The sequence below is a fragment of the Halichoerus grypus genome, chromosome 11 (assembly GCF_964656455.1).
Source record: "Halichoerus grypus chromosome 11, mHalGry1.hap1.1, whole genome shotgun sequence".
Lineage (NCBI taxonomy): Eukaryota > Metazoa > Chordata > Mammalia > Carnivora > Phocidae > Halichoerus > Halichoerus grypus.
Genome location: NC_135722.1, coordinates 107,429,604 through 107,447,705, shown reverse-complemented (window position 1 = coordinate 107,447,705; position 18,102 = coordinate 107,429,604). Strand labels below are relative to the sequence as shown.

At 37.1% G+C, this 18,102-nt stretch overlaps 1 protein-coding gene across 1 annotated transcript in view; it reads right to left on the bottom strand.

Annotated features, from left to right (window-relative positions):
* Positions 1–1,717: 1,717 nt before the first annotated feature.
* GUCY1A2 (guanylate cyclase 1 soluble subunit alpha 2) overlaps positions 1,718–18,102 on the bottom strand; it is a 324,587-nt gene continuing 308,202 nt past the window's right edge. Inside the window, exon 8 of the mRNA XM_036065829.2 lies at positions 1,718–14,512. Within this exon, the coding sequence (XP_035921722.2) occupies positions 14,305–14,512 (208 nt within the window). The 3' untranslated portion in view covers positions 1,718–14,304. The remainder of the gene's footprint in view (positions 14,513–18,102) is intronic.

The following is an 18,102-nucleotide window of genomic DNA, read 5'->3' as shown; positions in this document are numbered from 1 at the left end:
CCCCGCTGCACACCCAGGAACTTTCTTCTATTTCCTGAGGAAGTTTTCGTTGGAATGATCCCACGTGCATGTGTGCATGTGTGCGTACACACTTTCTCTTTTTTCTGCCTCCTTAGTGTCACGGGCTCAGAAAAGTAGTTCTCAGTGGCATGACCTCAAAACAGCAGATGTCTATCAGAAGACTAGGACAGAAGATGAGAACAGCTCTGTTGGTGGACAAAGGACCGACACCCCCTTGGGAACTGCTAGAAATAGCTAGAAATAGATTTGTATAGTTGAGATCTCATGGTTATGGGGGAGAGGGCCAATACAGTAACAAAGCTAACTTGATTTTGTATATATTCACTGCAGAAATATAGGAACACGGGATTAAAATGGTCTTAGGTACGGGCAGCATCTAATCTAATGGTTGGATGAAGCACCCAGTGGGTGTTCAGCTGACATTTAATAATGACAGTAAAATGATCCCATTTCTCTGTCCTTTCTGGAAAGCAAACTGACCATAAGACAAGTGAATCATGCCTTTTCTGTGTGATATATATTCAGAGTGCATAAAACTATAGAAATGGTGACCTGTGCTGTTTGGTTTTGTAAGAGAATTAAGAGATCTCATATTGTAAAAATAAATAGTTGTGTCATTAACATCATCTGCAGCCATAATGATAATGCATTGAAAACATTCATTCATTTACTCTTCATTCGTATTTTTAGTCATTGTCACTCGGTGTGAAAGAATATGCTAAAAAGAATCTACAGACTCCTCTTTTTTGGTATCATTTATTGATTTAAATATTTTATAAGTGACAGTTTGGACTTAGAAAGTAAATAAATGCATGACTTAGTTTTGTAATGAATTATGTAAATATAACACAGAACTGTCATTTCCACTTTGTTTTATAAGAACCCCAGGCTTTCACCAATCATTTTTCATATACAAATTTACCTTATTCTGCAGTCTGTAAATACAAAGACATTTTTCATAACGAAACATGCTATTTACACTGTGTGTGATTTAGAATAATTACAAGTAAAAATAATCACATGAGTAAAAAGTGGTGTTACATGAAAACCAAAGAAGATACAGTGGATGTTTATAATCCTGTAAGTGCTTATATACTTTTACACGTACTAGTATTCTTAAAATTCTAGTGAAATGAGGCATATTTTATCATTTCATTCAAAAAAGGTCCTCTAAACCTGTACTACTAAAGGAAAATATTTTAAAATATAATATGAAACAAATGAAACTTTTTAATGAATGGTACAGGTTTAAGAGATGCATTCATCTTTAAAAAAAATAGCTTGACATTTCAAAATATATGCAATTTAACCATGCCTTACAGATATATTAGTATATTTACCTGATATTATTAATGACAGTGTAATTTAAGTTTGATAACTAGATTTTTAAAAGAAATGACTCACAAAGAATAATCTGATAGCAAAATAGCAGATGTACAATAGTATTTACATTGCAAGCCAAACCAAAAATTTAGACCCATGAAATTACAGCAAATGAACTGGCCAAAGGATTAAAATAATTAAGGTATCTCATTACAAAAAACCTACCCCATGCAGAGGAAGCGAATGAAGGCCTAGCACATTATAACTATGTGTTTTTATTGAGTTAGGAAGCCTATCGATGATTATAGAGTGCCAGAATGTTTGATGGAAATGCACTGGCTATTTATCTTATACACTGAAATGAACAGGCAAGTTTTGTTTTTTGGTGTTTTGTTGTTTTTTTTTTTTTATCTAAAGTATGGTTTTGGGAAATGAGACCCTTTGGTTTTGTAAAATGGCTACTCACAGTTGAAGAGTCAGAATTCAGGTAGGTTGATTTTGAAATGAAGAATGATATGTGTTATTTCTGGAATGCACTTAATCGGTACATTTTAAAAGCATAATGAGACAGTTCCGTGACTTGATTACCAAAGTTATAATGGAGTTACAGGCAGATGTTAGAAAACGTCAGAGTTTTTCCAAGGCCAAACTCTGAGGAAGATTTTTTTTTTTTTTAAATAAGGGAAAAGCTGTTTATCCATCTCTAAGAAAAATAAGAAAGTCTTTCTCTCCATGGTCCATTTTTCAAATTTGAACCTAACCTGATTTTCGTGGTAGTCAAAACCTGCCAGGATGGCTGAATTAATGTCCACACAGTTGGAATAATTTTTGCTTATCTCCAAATTCTTAAAGGAGACAGTGATTAGACAGTGATTTGCCAGTCTGGGCCTTAGATGCCAATTCAGCAGGAACAACAAAATGGAGAAAATAGGACTGTGGGCCACTGCTGTTCACATATGATCTTAATTTCTCCCGTTTTCCTTAACCATATTTATACTATTTTTACAGTGATTATTAAACATATTTCCGTCAAGAAATAAAAATGGTAAAGGCATTAAAGGCAAACAAGTATTAATATTTTGTATTATCTCAAGACACAGGCTTTCTTAACACTGGAAATCACAGGAAGAAAGTACTTTGTATTTTCCTAAGTGTCAATTTATATGGTAGCTGCCTCTTTCTTCACAATTTCACAGTAAGTCAGTGTGAAATAAATGTCAATTGACATTGAAATTTACCCTTTTCAAGTTTTTAATTTTTCTGAAGTTGTCATATCGTTCCCTGTACTGACCACCTGATCTGTTAGAGTAGAAGACCCTTGAGATGTACTAAAAAAAAAAAAAAAAAAAGTCTAAATGAGAAGTGAGAACCAAAATTCAAAGATATTTGACTTACAGAAGCATATCTTTCCAGAAAAATACAAAAGCTGTATTATTTCTATATAATTTTCTGTTAATTAACACAAACTTACATCATGGAGACTACTTGATAAGGAGTTTGACTATATTATTAATACACTAACAAAAAATGAAAATATTTTCAGTTCAGGGATTAAAGATTCTTTAAATCTTATTCAATACTTGCTCAAATTATTCTAGTGTTGAGCATACCTAAAATGAAAAGCATAATGTCTTCTTCATTTTTACTCTTTTAAATAAGATAATTCACTTCTTTTCCCTCAAGAATAAAATACTTTGCTAGAAATGATTGAATTTTCCCTGGGGAAAAAAAAAATGGCTTTGAATTGGGACTTGAAAAGGATCCAACCTGTGTCTGTCTGTATTGAAGAGCATGGTAATTAGTTAATTCTGGTGAGTGAGTGGAAATTGTGGTTATAAACAGCTATCTGAATATACACTAGGATCTCAAAGGCAGAGAGCTAAAAATAGGGGATACATTGTATATTGCTTTTTCAATACAGTAGACTTGCAAAATTGATGGCAAATGTTTTCAGACCCTCAAAAAAGAACCCCAAACACCATGCTATGCCAAACTAAGTTACAGAGGGGTACACAGGAAGCAGGACAGTATAACGGTCACCTCTAGATAAAGACCCAGTAAAATCAAGTAGCATTGGCCTTACTGGAAAGTCGTTTTTAAAAACCAATGTCCTTACAAGTGGAAGAAGCTTCTTTTCTATTTCAGTGATGAGCAGTGTGGTACCCAAATAAAAATTTACTATTTGAAAATAAGAGGATTTTCTAAATGAAGATGTCTGTGGGGCAAAAATAGGAGGTTGTCCGAAAAGCTTGACCCTGATACTTCTTGAGAAAGTTTTCAAATTCAGTGTAAAAGAACATAGATGTATTTTAATCTCCCATTTTGTGAACTGAGAAGCCAGCGTCTCAGTTATCTCAGTCATTTCCATCCCCAAATGATCTCTAAGAGTGCACCTTGTTTTTCTTATCTCCTGAAGCCACACTGTGCTCAGTAATGTGCAAGTGAAAAATAGAAGCCAAATAGTGAAACACTATTATCACATCTTTCATAAGAAAAGAAGAAAGGAAGGTAGGAAGGAGAAAAGAAGTGGGGAAGGGGAAGGAGAGAAAGAAAGAATGAAAAGAAAAAAAGCAAGAAGCTGAGGATGCTGGCCACCTTTGAGGGCCTGATTAGTTTCCTGCCCACAACACCTGGACACAGAGGCCATGCCCCTTACACTTGCCAAGAGCCTTCCTCAGAAACAATATCGAATTCTACTGATGCTCAAGTTATAGCCACACTTGAGATTTGGACCCTTTCACTGTTTCTCATTATCATAAAGACTATACTAGCATTTAGTGAGGACGTGTGGCAAATACTGACTGAAGACATAGTACCACATATTCCCAACAGAAGACAAATTCTGTATGGGGGTGGGGCGGGGGGCATCTATAAGGCAAGAAGTTCTTGTACTTTTAAATAGATTCATTCTGATGAGCATGTTTTTAAAGTTTGTTTATCAAAGTTTTGAAATGATGAACTTTGACATTCTGTTAAATATGAACACTGTATTTAAAAATTATAATCAGGTTCTTTTTTTCAGCTTTCTTCTGGGTTAATGGGGCTGGGCTATAGACATAATTTTAATGTAGGCAAAATTGGATTTTTCTGTCTCTCTTCATCTTCCCTATTGCTATCCTTTTTCCTGCAGTCCAGCTGAATCCAGCCACAAGTATTTAATAGATGCTCATAAAATAGGATACCTCCTACAGTCAGGTATCCATTTGCATGTTAGTAGGAGGATTCTTTTAGATAGGGAATAAAGTGTTTTTAAGGATCAAAAGTAAAAGCAATGAGGTCTCATTATTCCAGGTCATTGAGTGGTATAACAAAGAAAGGGATGGACTTTACAAGTGCCTGATGACAGTTGAAACAGATTTAAAAAAGGAATAATAATTTTGACTGTCATCCACTAATCATCTCTGTACAACAAGAGCAAAAATTAAAGAATTTTTAAAAACACCTCTCTGAATTAGTGTAGAAAGTTATACAGTCATCTAGGTTATTGAGATCCTCCTGGCTAGAATGAGATCTACCATAAGAGTTAATTTTTTCCTGATAGTTCTTTGTAGTCAAGTAATATAAAAATTCATCTGAGACTCCAAGCCAAGCTTTGGCTTTAATTTCAACATGGTAATTTATACCAATAAAATTTGGAAGTGGGGTTTCATGTTGTTGATAAACTTTCTGGCCACTCCAATATTTTGTTTCACTTCATGGAGATTTGAGTGAAAAAAGCAAAAAAAAAAAAAATGTTTTAAGTGGTTATACATAAATATATTGATCCAGATCACCCCCACCCTCAGAAGAAAGCTATCTTCTCTTGCTGGTCTTGAAAGTTAGCAATATTGAGCATAAAGGAGAGACCATAAAAGTAGAGCAGTTCTAGGATTTGATATCTCATTGGGTTCAGACATGTATAGATTCCTGTTAGTCAGAGGTGATGTAGAATATTTATATTTATTGTTCAAATGATTTGAATATAAATTAGCTTTGACTTAGATTTTCTGAGAATAATAGGAATATGGATATGAATAATCCTAACGTGAACAAGTCTTAATACAGTATTATTTGACTATTCTTCTTATCCCTTATGTCATTAAAAACAGCTTAGTATTTTAAGTAAAAGGATGTTGCCAAATTCGCAAACCACGGCTTAATGTCACAATTTGTAAGTCTGTTTTTGTGACCTCCTCTGTATCTTTTCTGTCACAAATGGAAAACATAGAGAAAAAAATGATTTAAATGCATTTTATGATTATATGTTATTTCCAGGGGATAAAGCCTTAAGGAATCCACCAATAAAATTCTTTTTCTTTCTCAGTGCTGAAGAACTTGATACATTTAGAAAGCTTTCAAAAGGGTCTAGCATTCTGACTTTGGGATGTAAGCTGACTCTTTCAAGACAGCAAATCTTTGTCCTACATTCTTTTTCTAGCTGATAATTCTGATGAAAAGTGATTCAGATTTGTTTACTCCCTTAAAAATTTTTCTGTTCTAAACAATCTCTGCCTGAATTAACCCATTACATATAAGTGAAACATCTTTCAGTGTAGATAAGAGCTATCTAACCGCTTCTAATTTCGCAAGACCAAGCATACCTCTTCTCTCCTGCAGAACGCCCCCCTGCTGGGGTGACTCCTCCCAGCTCCAACTCTGCAGCCTCCCTGCAGGAGCTGGGTGGGCTCGGGGTCCGAAAGGCTTCTATCTGAAGTCCAACACTTGTTCTGCTAGCAGCCCAAGCCCCAGCTGAGGACGATGTGGAGAAGAATATGGAATAGAGTATGGCTCCAAAAATGATCTTACTGATTTTAGAACACAGGGTATTTTTCATTCTTTGTGATTAAATTTCCCAACTAGGGAAAGATATCATTTCTATAATGTCAGAACACACAGAAAAAGGGTGTGTAAAATCATATTGTATTCTTCTCACTGAGTGTTAGCTCAGCCAGGCATGTTATAAACGGGAAAAAAAAATGTTTTAATATCACTTGCACACTGGTAGTTGGTTCTTTGGTGCTAATTTTAGCAGGCTATTCTGTGACCTCTGGCAGAGCTGCTATTTGGCCTCCTTTGTTCCTTCAGTCCAGATGTTGTGACATCTTCATTTACCTTCATCACAGTAACCAAGACTAGTTCTACCCGCCACCTTCAGAGAGTTTCTATCTATAACTCTGTGAGATTCTAATCCCAGTTGCACTGATCTGTGCAGCTGCTGAGAGGCTGACATTACCTCCCAGGAAAACTGAAAATGGCTTGTGAAGGATCTTATTTTCCTCTTTTCTTGTTAAAATAAGAATGACCAGCAGTCAAATAAGTCATCTGGTTTTCATCAAACCACATGTGTCTATTGTGGAAACTGCCTCTCCTTTAAGAGTATCTATACCTTCATGCAGAAAAAAATTAAATCTTTTTGCTCCATCTCTTCTAAAGCTCTGGCCCATCCCCACCCTCTCCATCTGTCCCTGGGTCCTGAGTCTGACGTACAACTGCCAGGCAGAAAAATACGAGGCTTGTCTTTAAAAAGTGGGGTGGTGTGAAGAAGCAATTCTGCACATTTCTGATAGTACCCCAATTAATGCATTATGGTCCTACTTATATTTAATTATATTTAATAGACCACAGTAAAAATAGATTTAGTAGAATCCCCTCTTTATCTCCAAATAGTGAAAAGGCCACAGAAGAAGGCTGAATATGAACTGATTCCTTTATTTTTAAACTATGCATCAAGACTCAGAAACAAGCTATTACTTAGGCTTGCTTTTTTTCTGCTTTCAAATAATAAGCAACAGTACATAAGCCTAATATTTAGAATGATCAGATCACCAGCTAGATGAATTAAATGAAAGGATAAATTCACTGTAATAGATTCAAATTAAGTATTTTCCATTATTTGTTAACAATGAAAAGCATGTTTATTAAGAATTCAGCATCCAACGATATGCAAAAAGATAATTATCAAAAACTTTCTCAGGGAATCAACAATGCTGCTGGATTTTTTACAGGGGGGTTTTCTAAATTGTGAAAAGAAGGATGCTACCTTAAGTTTTGCAATGGTTAACAGGAAGGTAAACTAGCAGCAAACCCACCCACCACTCCAATTGTATTCAGATTCATGATTAGAAGAGCGTTTACCCAGAGAGGAGAGGCAATAATAGGAGCTGTGATCTTATTTAGAGGTTTAGGAATGGATCCTAAATTTATATGACTTTGCTAAATAACAATCTGATGTTTAGAAATTCCTCATTGTAACATAAGTTTACCACCTGCCTTGAGCTATGTTATGCTAAATGATGGAGGAGTAATCTAACTATAAAGGACTGATTATTATTGACTATGCTATATTTGATTAAAATTACATTTTAAGGTTAAAAATATGAATTACTCATTTTGAAATATATAAGCTTTAGTGCTTTCATCAAAATAGTTGAGAAGAGCACGTTATTTCCAATATGGCTACCTGATCATTTCCAGACGTTTATTAACTATACCACAGATGATGTCCAACCACACTATCACACTTACTAAATATTTGCTATCATAGAAAACAGTAGTAATGAGCTCTTTTCATCTTTACTCTTGCATCTTCTAAGACCTTACCAAAGCAAGAACTGAATTAACTTATCCCAAGACCCATCTATATTTTTGCAAAGCCTACATTCTCAATCAACTCATCCAACCTACGCTGTACCTTTCCTCATTTATCCATCCTTAAATAGTCCTCACTATTATATTCTACAAAGATCCGAAAGTCTGGGCAACATTACATACACAGATCTCTTCAGAGGAACAGAAATCTATTATGATAGGTATTTTTTAAGTTATCCAGCAGAAATAACATGATGGGAGTCTATTACTTTACAGCATGTGTGCAAATGAATGGCTTCTGAGATAGATGAACCATGTCGTTTGCTCAGATAATTTTTATCCAAGTTATCACTTGCTCATTTTGCTGTAGGGGAGTCACGACTATCTTTTGAAAGTCCACACCCGCTGTATTATTGCTGTATAAAACACGTCTCTATTTCCCTAAAGGTTCTATGAAGTGCACAGAAGTGCAGGTTTTATATGGCATCATACAACGGCTTAAATTATTGCTTGAAGGGTTGTAATAAAGTATTGCTAGGAAATCATTTTTAGATGAATGCACAATTCAGTGTGAGAAGTACAGAGTGAGACTAAGTATTAAGTTGGTGATTTCTTTATAACATAAAAATCAAAGCATTCAGAAATCAGGCTGTCACTTTGACGTTCACTTTTCTGTCCCAAAGTTTGTAGTTCACAGCCTGGCGGTGCGGATCGGTAAATACTGTGAGCGACTGCACAGCTCTGCTGGTCGACTCAGGAAAAGGCACTGGGCCTACTGTGCCTCACAGCCCGAGAGTGAGCAGTAGTCTCTCCTCATGCTTATTAGTGCTGACTTCTGTTTCTACTAAGTTTGAAGTCTCCTGCTCCAAAAGCAGACTGTAAATTTGAGACCAAAGCTAAAATTAGAACTTGTGAAAGAAATAATGCTACAAAGCCCAGAATACTTAGCTTTTCAAAATAACTACAAATGAAATAATATACTACTCTCTTAGTCAACTTGCTTTTATTCCTGGTAATTGGGATTATTTGAATGCTCTTCAGTGATGCCCAAATCTGGCTTTTATTCTCATTACCTAGAGTGATTTTCTAAATACAGACTCCTAGGCCACACCTGCCACCTACTGAATCCAAATCTCTGCAGGTGTAAAGCTCAGTAATTTGTATTTCTGAAGGCTTCCTAGGTAATTCTTACAGGGGCAGCAAGATACTGTCATGCTGATGAGTTGAACCATTGAACAGGATCATTTCTTAATAAGGATGGGAATGCAATGAAGCACTTGACTGAAGTTGTGTTCTGGTCACAACATATTGGAAATAAAAATGCAAACTTCTCGACATTCCAGGCCCTTCCAAAATGTCACTCCTTTTAATCACGTAATATCTACATGCAGCCACACACATGCACACATGCCTACATCCACCCACAAAAAGGACTCATTACTTTAGAAAACTGAAACTATTTTACAACATGAGATTGACTGTATCATTGACTTTTTTTTTATGAAAGGGAAAAGGAACAAAGGAAGGAAACAGAAAGGTAGCAGGACAGTAATACTTAGGTTTCAAGTGTGAGAAAGGAATTTTGCACACTATCTCAGTGTATTCTGACAAGATTTCTGTTCATCTGTATATAATACCCGTGTCTGTTCTTCATTCACCACCTCGAGGACCCTCAAACTGAGTCCACTGCTGGGGCCAATTTATCCATGTAACAGTAAAGTTTGTTCAGTCATGTTAACACACTTTATGTAGATATGAAATCAGCTACTTGTGAATGATGTATATGCATATCTAGAGCTGCCCGTAAGGAATCGTCATGCAGACTGGCATATGTTAAATTCTCATTACTCAGTCTCTCATGCACCATGTTTTTCCAGCTGTATCTGGTAAGATAGGCTTATAGAAGCCCCTAAAATAACATAATTTTTATAGTTGAGGATCTGTAACCTAATAATAACAATACCTAGGTTGCTATTGACTGGTTCTTGGTTCTTGGACTTGAGTTTCTAGGCATTGTTGGCTAAAAGGCCTCTGGTGTCCCCCAAAGCCTATTCAGGACCATACATAATTCACTTCAAATGAATTTTTGGTAAAGTTACACCAAGTGCTTGGAGTCAGAGTGTTTTTGGAAGAAAAAGCACAGGGAAAAGCTTCAGATGTTAGCAATGCCCCAGCGCAAATGGGAATGGTTCGTCCACTTCAGAAGCACATTGTTACGTGGGTCTTCCTGTCTGCCTGAAATCAGCAACTCTTGCCATGGCTACGTGAGGTTCAGAGGTGCAGAGAGGCTAGTGTTTGTTGGGGCCGGGTTTGAGGGAGTGAGATGGTTTCCACTGACAGCACGGAGTAGACAGGGTCTGGGCATGGGCTCAGTAGTGCTCAAAATGCTTGATAAGACAGAAACCTACGTGTACAAGTTTTATTCTCTGCCCTAATGATCCATAACACCTTCCCTCAGCAAGCCAGGATCCCAAGGAGCCTTCAGTGAATATATTTAATTACAGTCGTGATCTTGATTTCCTTCTTGATATCTCACAACCTCAAATATGTGATATCAATTGGCAGCAATATTTCTGTACAAAACACAGAGTTTGGTGGTTTTCCAAACTCTGAGGCTTTGCCTTTTGTATATATCAATTTAATTTTGCTTTATTGCTGGAACTCTTTGGAGCATTTTACAGAATTAAAAGCCGGGCTGCACTTGTGAATGAGATTTTGTCTAAGTTGTTGCCTTGCTTTGCTCTGTGTTTCCCGGAGAGACACACTTTGCACTTTAACAACAGAACACTGTCTCTGATACTGTTATCCCTGGACAAGAGAACCAAGCGTGAGACTGTGAGAGCTCACATGTGAAGTGCTGAATCCATGGTCCCACTGCAAGCCTCAGGCAGAGGTGCCGACTCAGTCATAACAGGTCATGGCTCACTGGACTCCACAGAATCATATATTAAAAGGGAAATCCAAAATAATTTAAAGTAGAAGAAATGAATATCAAGGCAGGTTTTAGGCAGTTTGGTCACCTGTTATGTAGAAGCTTTATCTTCTTTCCCTCGCTGTATACCATGCTATAGAGTGGAGAGATGCAACGATTCGTGTTCTGCAGGCATTGAGGAGTATTCTTTTTTTATTATGGCTAATGGTACCTATTTATTAAGATTCCCAAAACACATCCTGTGCACTGTTTGGGGGTACATATGTGACTTTGTTGGGTAACTGATTTATTTGCAAATGACTTTGTTTCTATCAAAATAATACTGATGCCAATGTGAATCTCTGGTACTGATGCCTAGTCATAAAGTGACTTCTTCAAATTAGTTGCCTAAAAAAACCCACTAAACCAGAGGAGCTGTACGTACCAAATTATGTTTTAATGTGTCCCTTTTAGAGTGGGTTAAGGCCATTTCCCTAATTTAATATCACCTTGATTTCTAATAGGACATCCATTTACATTCTTTTTAATCTGCCACACTAAAATGCATGATGTTTGCAATAATTTTTAGGTAAGAATACTGTACAGATATTAGTCAAATGAAATACTAACTATGACCCAGTGTTGCAGTCACAATTCCTAAACGGAGGATATGTAGACTGTATTACATAGGACAAATAAAAATATAATAGTTTTTCACAGCTTCTAACTAACTATGAGTGCAGCTAGAATGAACAGCCACTTTATGCAGTAACTTGCAAACACATAGCAACAGTGTAACTAATAATTGGCAATATGGTAACAGATTAGACTATTGCCTCAGACTATAGCTTCAAGGATACATTTAGATTACATTGTTTGAAAAGTGTAGTTTATATTCTGTGATATATAATAGATCTCTGGTATATTTTTCATTGTAACATTTGTGACAAGGTAAATGGCTACCTCTTCTCTAAGTAGAACCATATGAACTAAAAGAGTTTGTTATTCTTTCGACAAATTGAATGTATATACAATTCGTGTCTTGGGCCCTATTACCAATTACTGGATAATGAAGTGGATTTTCAATGATGTTTTTAAAATATGCTTCCCACAGATATTCTTAAGTATAGAGAGAATGATGATATATCTAGAGTAGTTGCTTAGACAAATCTTCACAAAAAGCAGAGAAATAGATTGGATGATTACTGGAGGTCCCTTGCAGCCTTATGGTTATGAAACACATTGCTTACCACCAAAACATTTATTGATTTAGTTTATCATAATAAGCTCTAAGTTCCTACGCAAAATAAGCATAAATTATTTCAGGGAAGCTGGGTTCTCTCCCCATGTTCCTGTGCTGTACAGAGCACCTGGCTAAAGTGTTGTCTGTTTTCAGTGTGAGGACTGAGGTGCTCCCAGCCTGTTCCATTCACAGTAACTGTAAACCTCCCCCTTGTTCCCCGTGAAGGAAGTGGGCTAATTTCCCAGTCCTCTGAAGAAATTCCTTTGTAATTACCCCCATGAGAGCACCCTGTCCCCAGTCTATAAAACTCCCCTCAAATAAACACACTGGCCTTCTGGCCCCCCACGTTGTTAAAAACAGAGACCTAGACCCAGGGAGGAGAGGGATAGGCCAGGCTTCAGAAAGCTCATGGTCTAGATCCTGTCTCCAAACTGTGTGTTGCACTAGTGTCCTCATAAGCCTTGGGGTGAAACAGAGTTCAACAATTACAGAAGTGATCACCATTATAACAAATACTTTGCATATCGATAAATGTTTTCTAGCTACACACCTAGAGAACTGAAAAACACTAACAAGCCTCGCAGACTACACTGGACATCAGTTAATATGCTCCGTAGCTGAGTTACAGCATAAACAAATCATAATGCAGCCAAAATGCCTGACCAGAGAAATCACTCTATTACATTCAGTAGACATAAGCTCTCAATGAGTGTATCATCTGGAGAAAAACGGCCACTCCAAGGTTTCACGGAAACAAATATTTCCAGTTCATTAACCTCAGTAGAAACTTGGGTTTTAGATTAGATCCAAAATAGGAAAACTCTGGATGTACTGTGCTCCTAATTTCAGGGTGAGTGTGTGATAATATTTTCATGCAGTGCTAATTAGTGGGAACAGGTCTTCATTTTAGCACCACATGCGATAGAAGCCTATCTGTCACTATGGCAATGACTGGGCCTGGAGGCTAGACCTACTTCAGTGTTCATGAAGGTGATTCACTGAATTTAAAGCCACATCAATCAAACTGCAGAAGAAAAATTCCTTTTTTTTTTTTTTTAAATCTCAAAGCCATAAAACACAGGTTTTCTTCCCCCCTTATTTTGCAAGAAGCAACATTCTCGGCAAAACATCCTACAACCTCTTTCTCACTAATGCCAACATCTAGGAATTTGCTCCCAGTGTCAGGTAGCCCTTAGGAGGCATCCAGGGGGCAGAGTGGGTGGAGTGGGCAGAGGTGGGGGGAGGAGTAACAAGTCATGGATATTATTAGAATATAGTTGAGTACATTGTACAAACTACCTATTTTATAAGTGCTAAGTTGAAAAGGGTCCAATGTAGCAAAGCATTTCATTTTAACTGACGTTTTTTAGAAGATGGCAACAAGACTTTTCTGTAATCCTAATTACAGATAAATCTCTTACTGGGAAATTCTATTTCCTCTGGATTCCATGCTACATTAATTAAATCTAAAAGATATATTTACTAAGCAGACATACAATGCTTTCTCAGCATCTGAAGTCCTTGGTTATATGTATTCTCAGTCCAAGCACTAATCTGTCTAAATAAGTGAAAGTATATTTGATTAATAGGTTACAGTTACATAATATACCAACTACACAGTAGCAGATTCTGAAAATCGAGTAATGTTGTGTGAAATGTAATTATCTAGAAGAGAGATGTATAAAAATAGGTAATATCCCTAAAATATTTTGCTGAGTTACAGTTCTTCCTGCTGGGAAGTTGACCACACTGCCATGATGTATGTATGAAATGTCTGTTCAGAAAAACAAAATTAGAAAATAGTCCTCACACACCAACTCACTAAATGTAGGAATATATCATCAAAAATGGCTCTCAAAAGTGATACAGATAAGTGGGGAAAGATACCTGTATGTGTGACAAACAAGAAAACATGGAATCTATTTATTAGTTGTGAAAGGGGGCCCATACTTAAAATATATATATATATATATATATATATATATATGTATATATATATATACGACCAAAAAACACTCACATGGATGGACACATCTCATTACCTCCCCCCTCCATTTTTTTTTTTTAATTGACAGTCATCATCCACCTTTTTCTAGGATTATTGCCTAACATAACACAGAAATTCCGCTGCTTATTCTCAGCCAAGTAGTGAAAGAGAAACCATCTCATTCCACTCTCCTGTCATGACCCATGTTCTGGGCTTGTGCTTTTTGGAGGAGTCTTTGATCTGCGGTAGGTCTCAGAGGCTTGTCTCCCGGAGGAACATGGTGCCAATGTTGTAGGAAACTTTTTTTATCCTCGAGGAAGAAAGAGAAGGCTTTGGCTGCTTAGGACCAGTCCTTACCTCCAGGAAATAGCAGATCCCAGGGATTTCCTTTGGAAAGTTATCTGGAAGCTCTTCACGGGACCGAGGAATAAATGTGAAACTTTCTTCCCGTTTTAATAATCTAAGGAGAAAATACAATGTGAATCAAATAGGCAGGGCAGATGAGAATGAATGGACAGAAAATTTAAAGGCTTGGGAAGCCTATCAATGACAAAGTTCAAGGTAACACCCCTATTTCTTCATATGGATGTGGCCTTCACAGGGCTCCAAATGCTAGGAAATGTTTCTTGAGAAAGATACCTTCATATAATAATAATAATAATAATAATAATAATAATAATAATAATAGCAGCAGCTGTGCCTTGTCCCACTTGAAATGTTTTTTTCAAGTTTGATTTTTTTTTCCTAAACAAAAGATGAAGGAGACTGTGTAATGAAATTTTTATTCAAACATGTAGTATTTACCCTTTCTGTTTTTAAAACCTACCTAAATTCTGAAGCACACCTCTTATGTTCTATAGACTCTCCATAGGCTTTAAACATATCCTGTGTGTCAAAGACATCAAACAATTCCTGAGCATTGTAGAATAACACTCATGACTCGGAGTGTCTGCCATAGGTGATGGATTTCTAGCAGTTCGTGCATTGTGAGCTCCAGCATTTACCGGTCAGACGGCATCACTCTTCCCTCCTAGTCACACTTAGAGACCCTTTTCTAGCACACTAACACTAGAGACTTACTCTCTGTCCAGGTCCCTGACATGTTAAATTTGATACCCAGAACTCAAAACATGGCCCAGCAATTCACTTTAATTCAACAGCTCTTGTGGACGGCTTCTCATTGCCCAAGAACAATCTCCTAAGCACTCTTGTGAATATAATGTTGAATAGAATACCATGTTTTGTCAAGAGAGACAGAAACAGGGAATTAAAGAAGCATAAAAGACTGAAAAGCAAACAAGCAAAAGCCCAAGGTAATACAGAAACTTAGGATCAGTATCAGCACGTGTCCAACCTTTTGGTAGCCTTACAGAATGAGGGAAGAGAGCGAGAGTGAAGGCTGATAGAGTAGGGTAAGATGAAGTTTTGAAATACTAAACTTAATGTTTAGACTTTTGTTTGGAGCCAAACCCAACATCCCCTTTTTCCTAAAAACAACTCCTGTTCCTAAGACCGGTGGATGTTAACAGCAGATGCAAGTTGTGCATGTAAGAGGGGGGTCAGGGAGGAGGAACCGTGGTGACAGAAGGCAGAGTCAGAAGGGCGGGAGTGCGAGGAGAACAGAGGATGTGTGGAAGTGCGAGATCACTATCACCTTTACACAAAGAAGGGAAAAAATCATTCTTTGACTCTTAATGGATAAAAATATCTGAAAATAACAGTTGGTAGCACTAAGAATTCTCACAGTAGGAGCAATCTCTTTTTACTTTTACAAATGGGAGTTCTACCATTCTGCTTTATAAAGGATTTTTGTTTAAAGTTTTAACTGACCATTTCTTTAAAAGAGTTATACAATGATACACTAACTTGGGGTAAAGAAATGAGGCTCATTCTGATATTTCAGAATTCTTTCAGATACCTTATTTCATCCATATAACCCTATCTAAAAATCTAAACATGCTCTTTCTTCTCTGACAAATCTATGAAAGGTAAAAGTAGGTCCAGAATAAGTTAGAGTGATCTGCTCATAGGTGCAGCCGGACAGCGATGGCATTGGAACTAGAATCCGGATTTGTTAACTCCTAGTCAAGTTCAGCCCTACAAGAAATAGTAAGACTACACTAAGATCGCTTTCTTTCACAAAACTGAGATGTAGGTAAGGCATTAATGACAATCAGAATGAAAGTCGTTGGTATGGTTTGATTTCTTTCTGTTTTTACAGATGTCAGTTTTCTTTACATGTAACATATAAACAATTACTTCAGAAGTAAAATGTAAATTTCCTAAACAATAGTTAAATTTAGCATTGAATTCCACAATAATTTTGCTTAGCTCAAATACAACAGTCATCAATGTGAAATCTGGGTATCAATGATGTCAATCAACAAACATGTTGAGTGCTGGTGACATGCCCTAATAGTCCTCTGAATGGAGGAGAGGGCGTGGGGATGCGCAGAACAAGTTAGTATAGAACTAAAAGGGCAAGAAATACTTACAGGAACAAATTAGCAGCAATGCAAGACAGCATATAGGAAAACATATGATAAAATCCAAAGGAGTAAATTCTATAGGGTCCATGGAGAAATGAGGACTGTGGATCTTAGTACAAAAGTCAAGAACCAGAGCATAAAGTTCACGCTTACCAATTATAAAATAAAGCGTAACCCCAATCTTTGAAACAAGGCTCCTTAAAGGCCCAGGAAATAGGTAGGACTCCACATGAGCTGCATTCTTCTCTCCCTGTATGTTAAACCCTCTATTTTCTTCATGCTTTATTTGACACACCAAGGTCTTCATATTCTGCTGTACTTGAGATGTTCTGACAGTAAGAACGAGCACCGAGTTGACATCTACGGAAGTACTTGTACCTGACTGGAAAGAAGGTGTACTACCTGCTTGGGATGCCAGGACTTTTAAATAATTCACTGCACTTTGGTAGGAAACTCTTCACAATGACTTGATCTCCTGACATTTTAAATACATCTCCTATTTACTGTGCTAAAATGACAAAGACAGCAGCTTCTATGGGGCTTTATTCTTTTCCAGATAACCATTTTGGTATTAATAAACGAAATGCAATTTTAAATTTCAATAATATAAGTGAGAGCACAGAAGGGTAAATTGATCCAAGCTCCTGTGTTATCCAGGGTTTAGCAGCCTTTGTATGAATGAACACTCCTGTGCAATATTCAGATGATTTCCAATAGGCCAATCTGAATGAGCGACTGGTGGGGCTGTGCGAGAGGTCAGGGGAAATATTTCACACAGCATGCCTGGTGATGATGAGTCGTGGGGCTGAATAAATGATTAAATGTGTATACAGAGATTAGGAATTTATACCCTGATCACCCCAGAACCTCTGATCCCATTTCAGAACCTCTGATCCCCTCTGAAATGCTTTATTAAGTCCAAGTCCCTGGGCTGGCTCCAAAGCTCTGCCTAACAATCCCTTTCTTCAGCAACTCAGGACGGATAGGGAAGCTTAGATTCCACACAAATATAAATGAATCCCCAGCTGTAATCCCCAGCTAGTTGATATACAACCTGGGGGTTTTGGCAACATGTTTAATAAGTATTTGGAAGCCACACAAATCCTAGCTCACCTACCTGTAACTATTCCTCCTCTCAACAAAGTTTTTCTTAACCAATTGATTTTCATGATGAGAATTCATTGCTGCTTTGGATCACTGGATGGCCCCCCAGCATGTGAGGGGAGCTTGATACTTTGGAGGTCCATGGACCTGCACCCTCACTGCCCATCTCTGACTCATTCAGTCCTTGTTTGCATGCCCATTTCTGCCCATTTGCACCAAGCTCCGTGCTCTATCCTATATCTGTCCTGTAAATGACCTGAAACTTACTCACACAGAGGTACAAGTGACCTAAATGTAATTTACATTTTTAACACAAGACCCAGAGTTTTAAAAAGATAGTGAAATTACAACAATGACATTTCAGGCAACTCATTCTGGGATTTTTATCTTCTGCAGATCATACTTAAATTGGCTTATATAAAGTACAGCTTGGTTCTCTATAGGCTAAGGTCAGAAT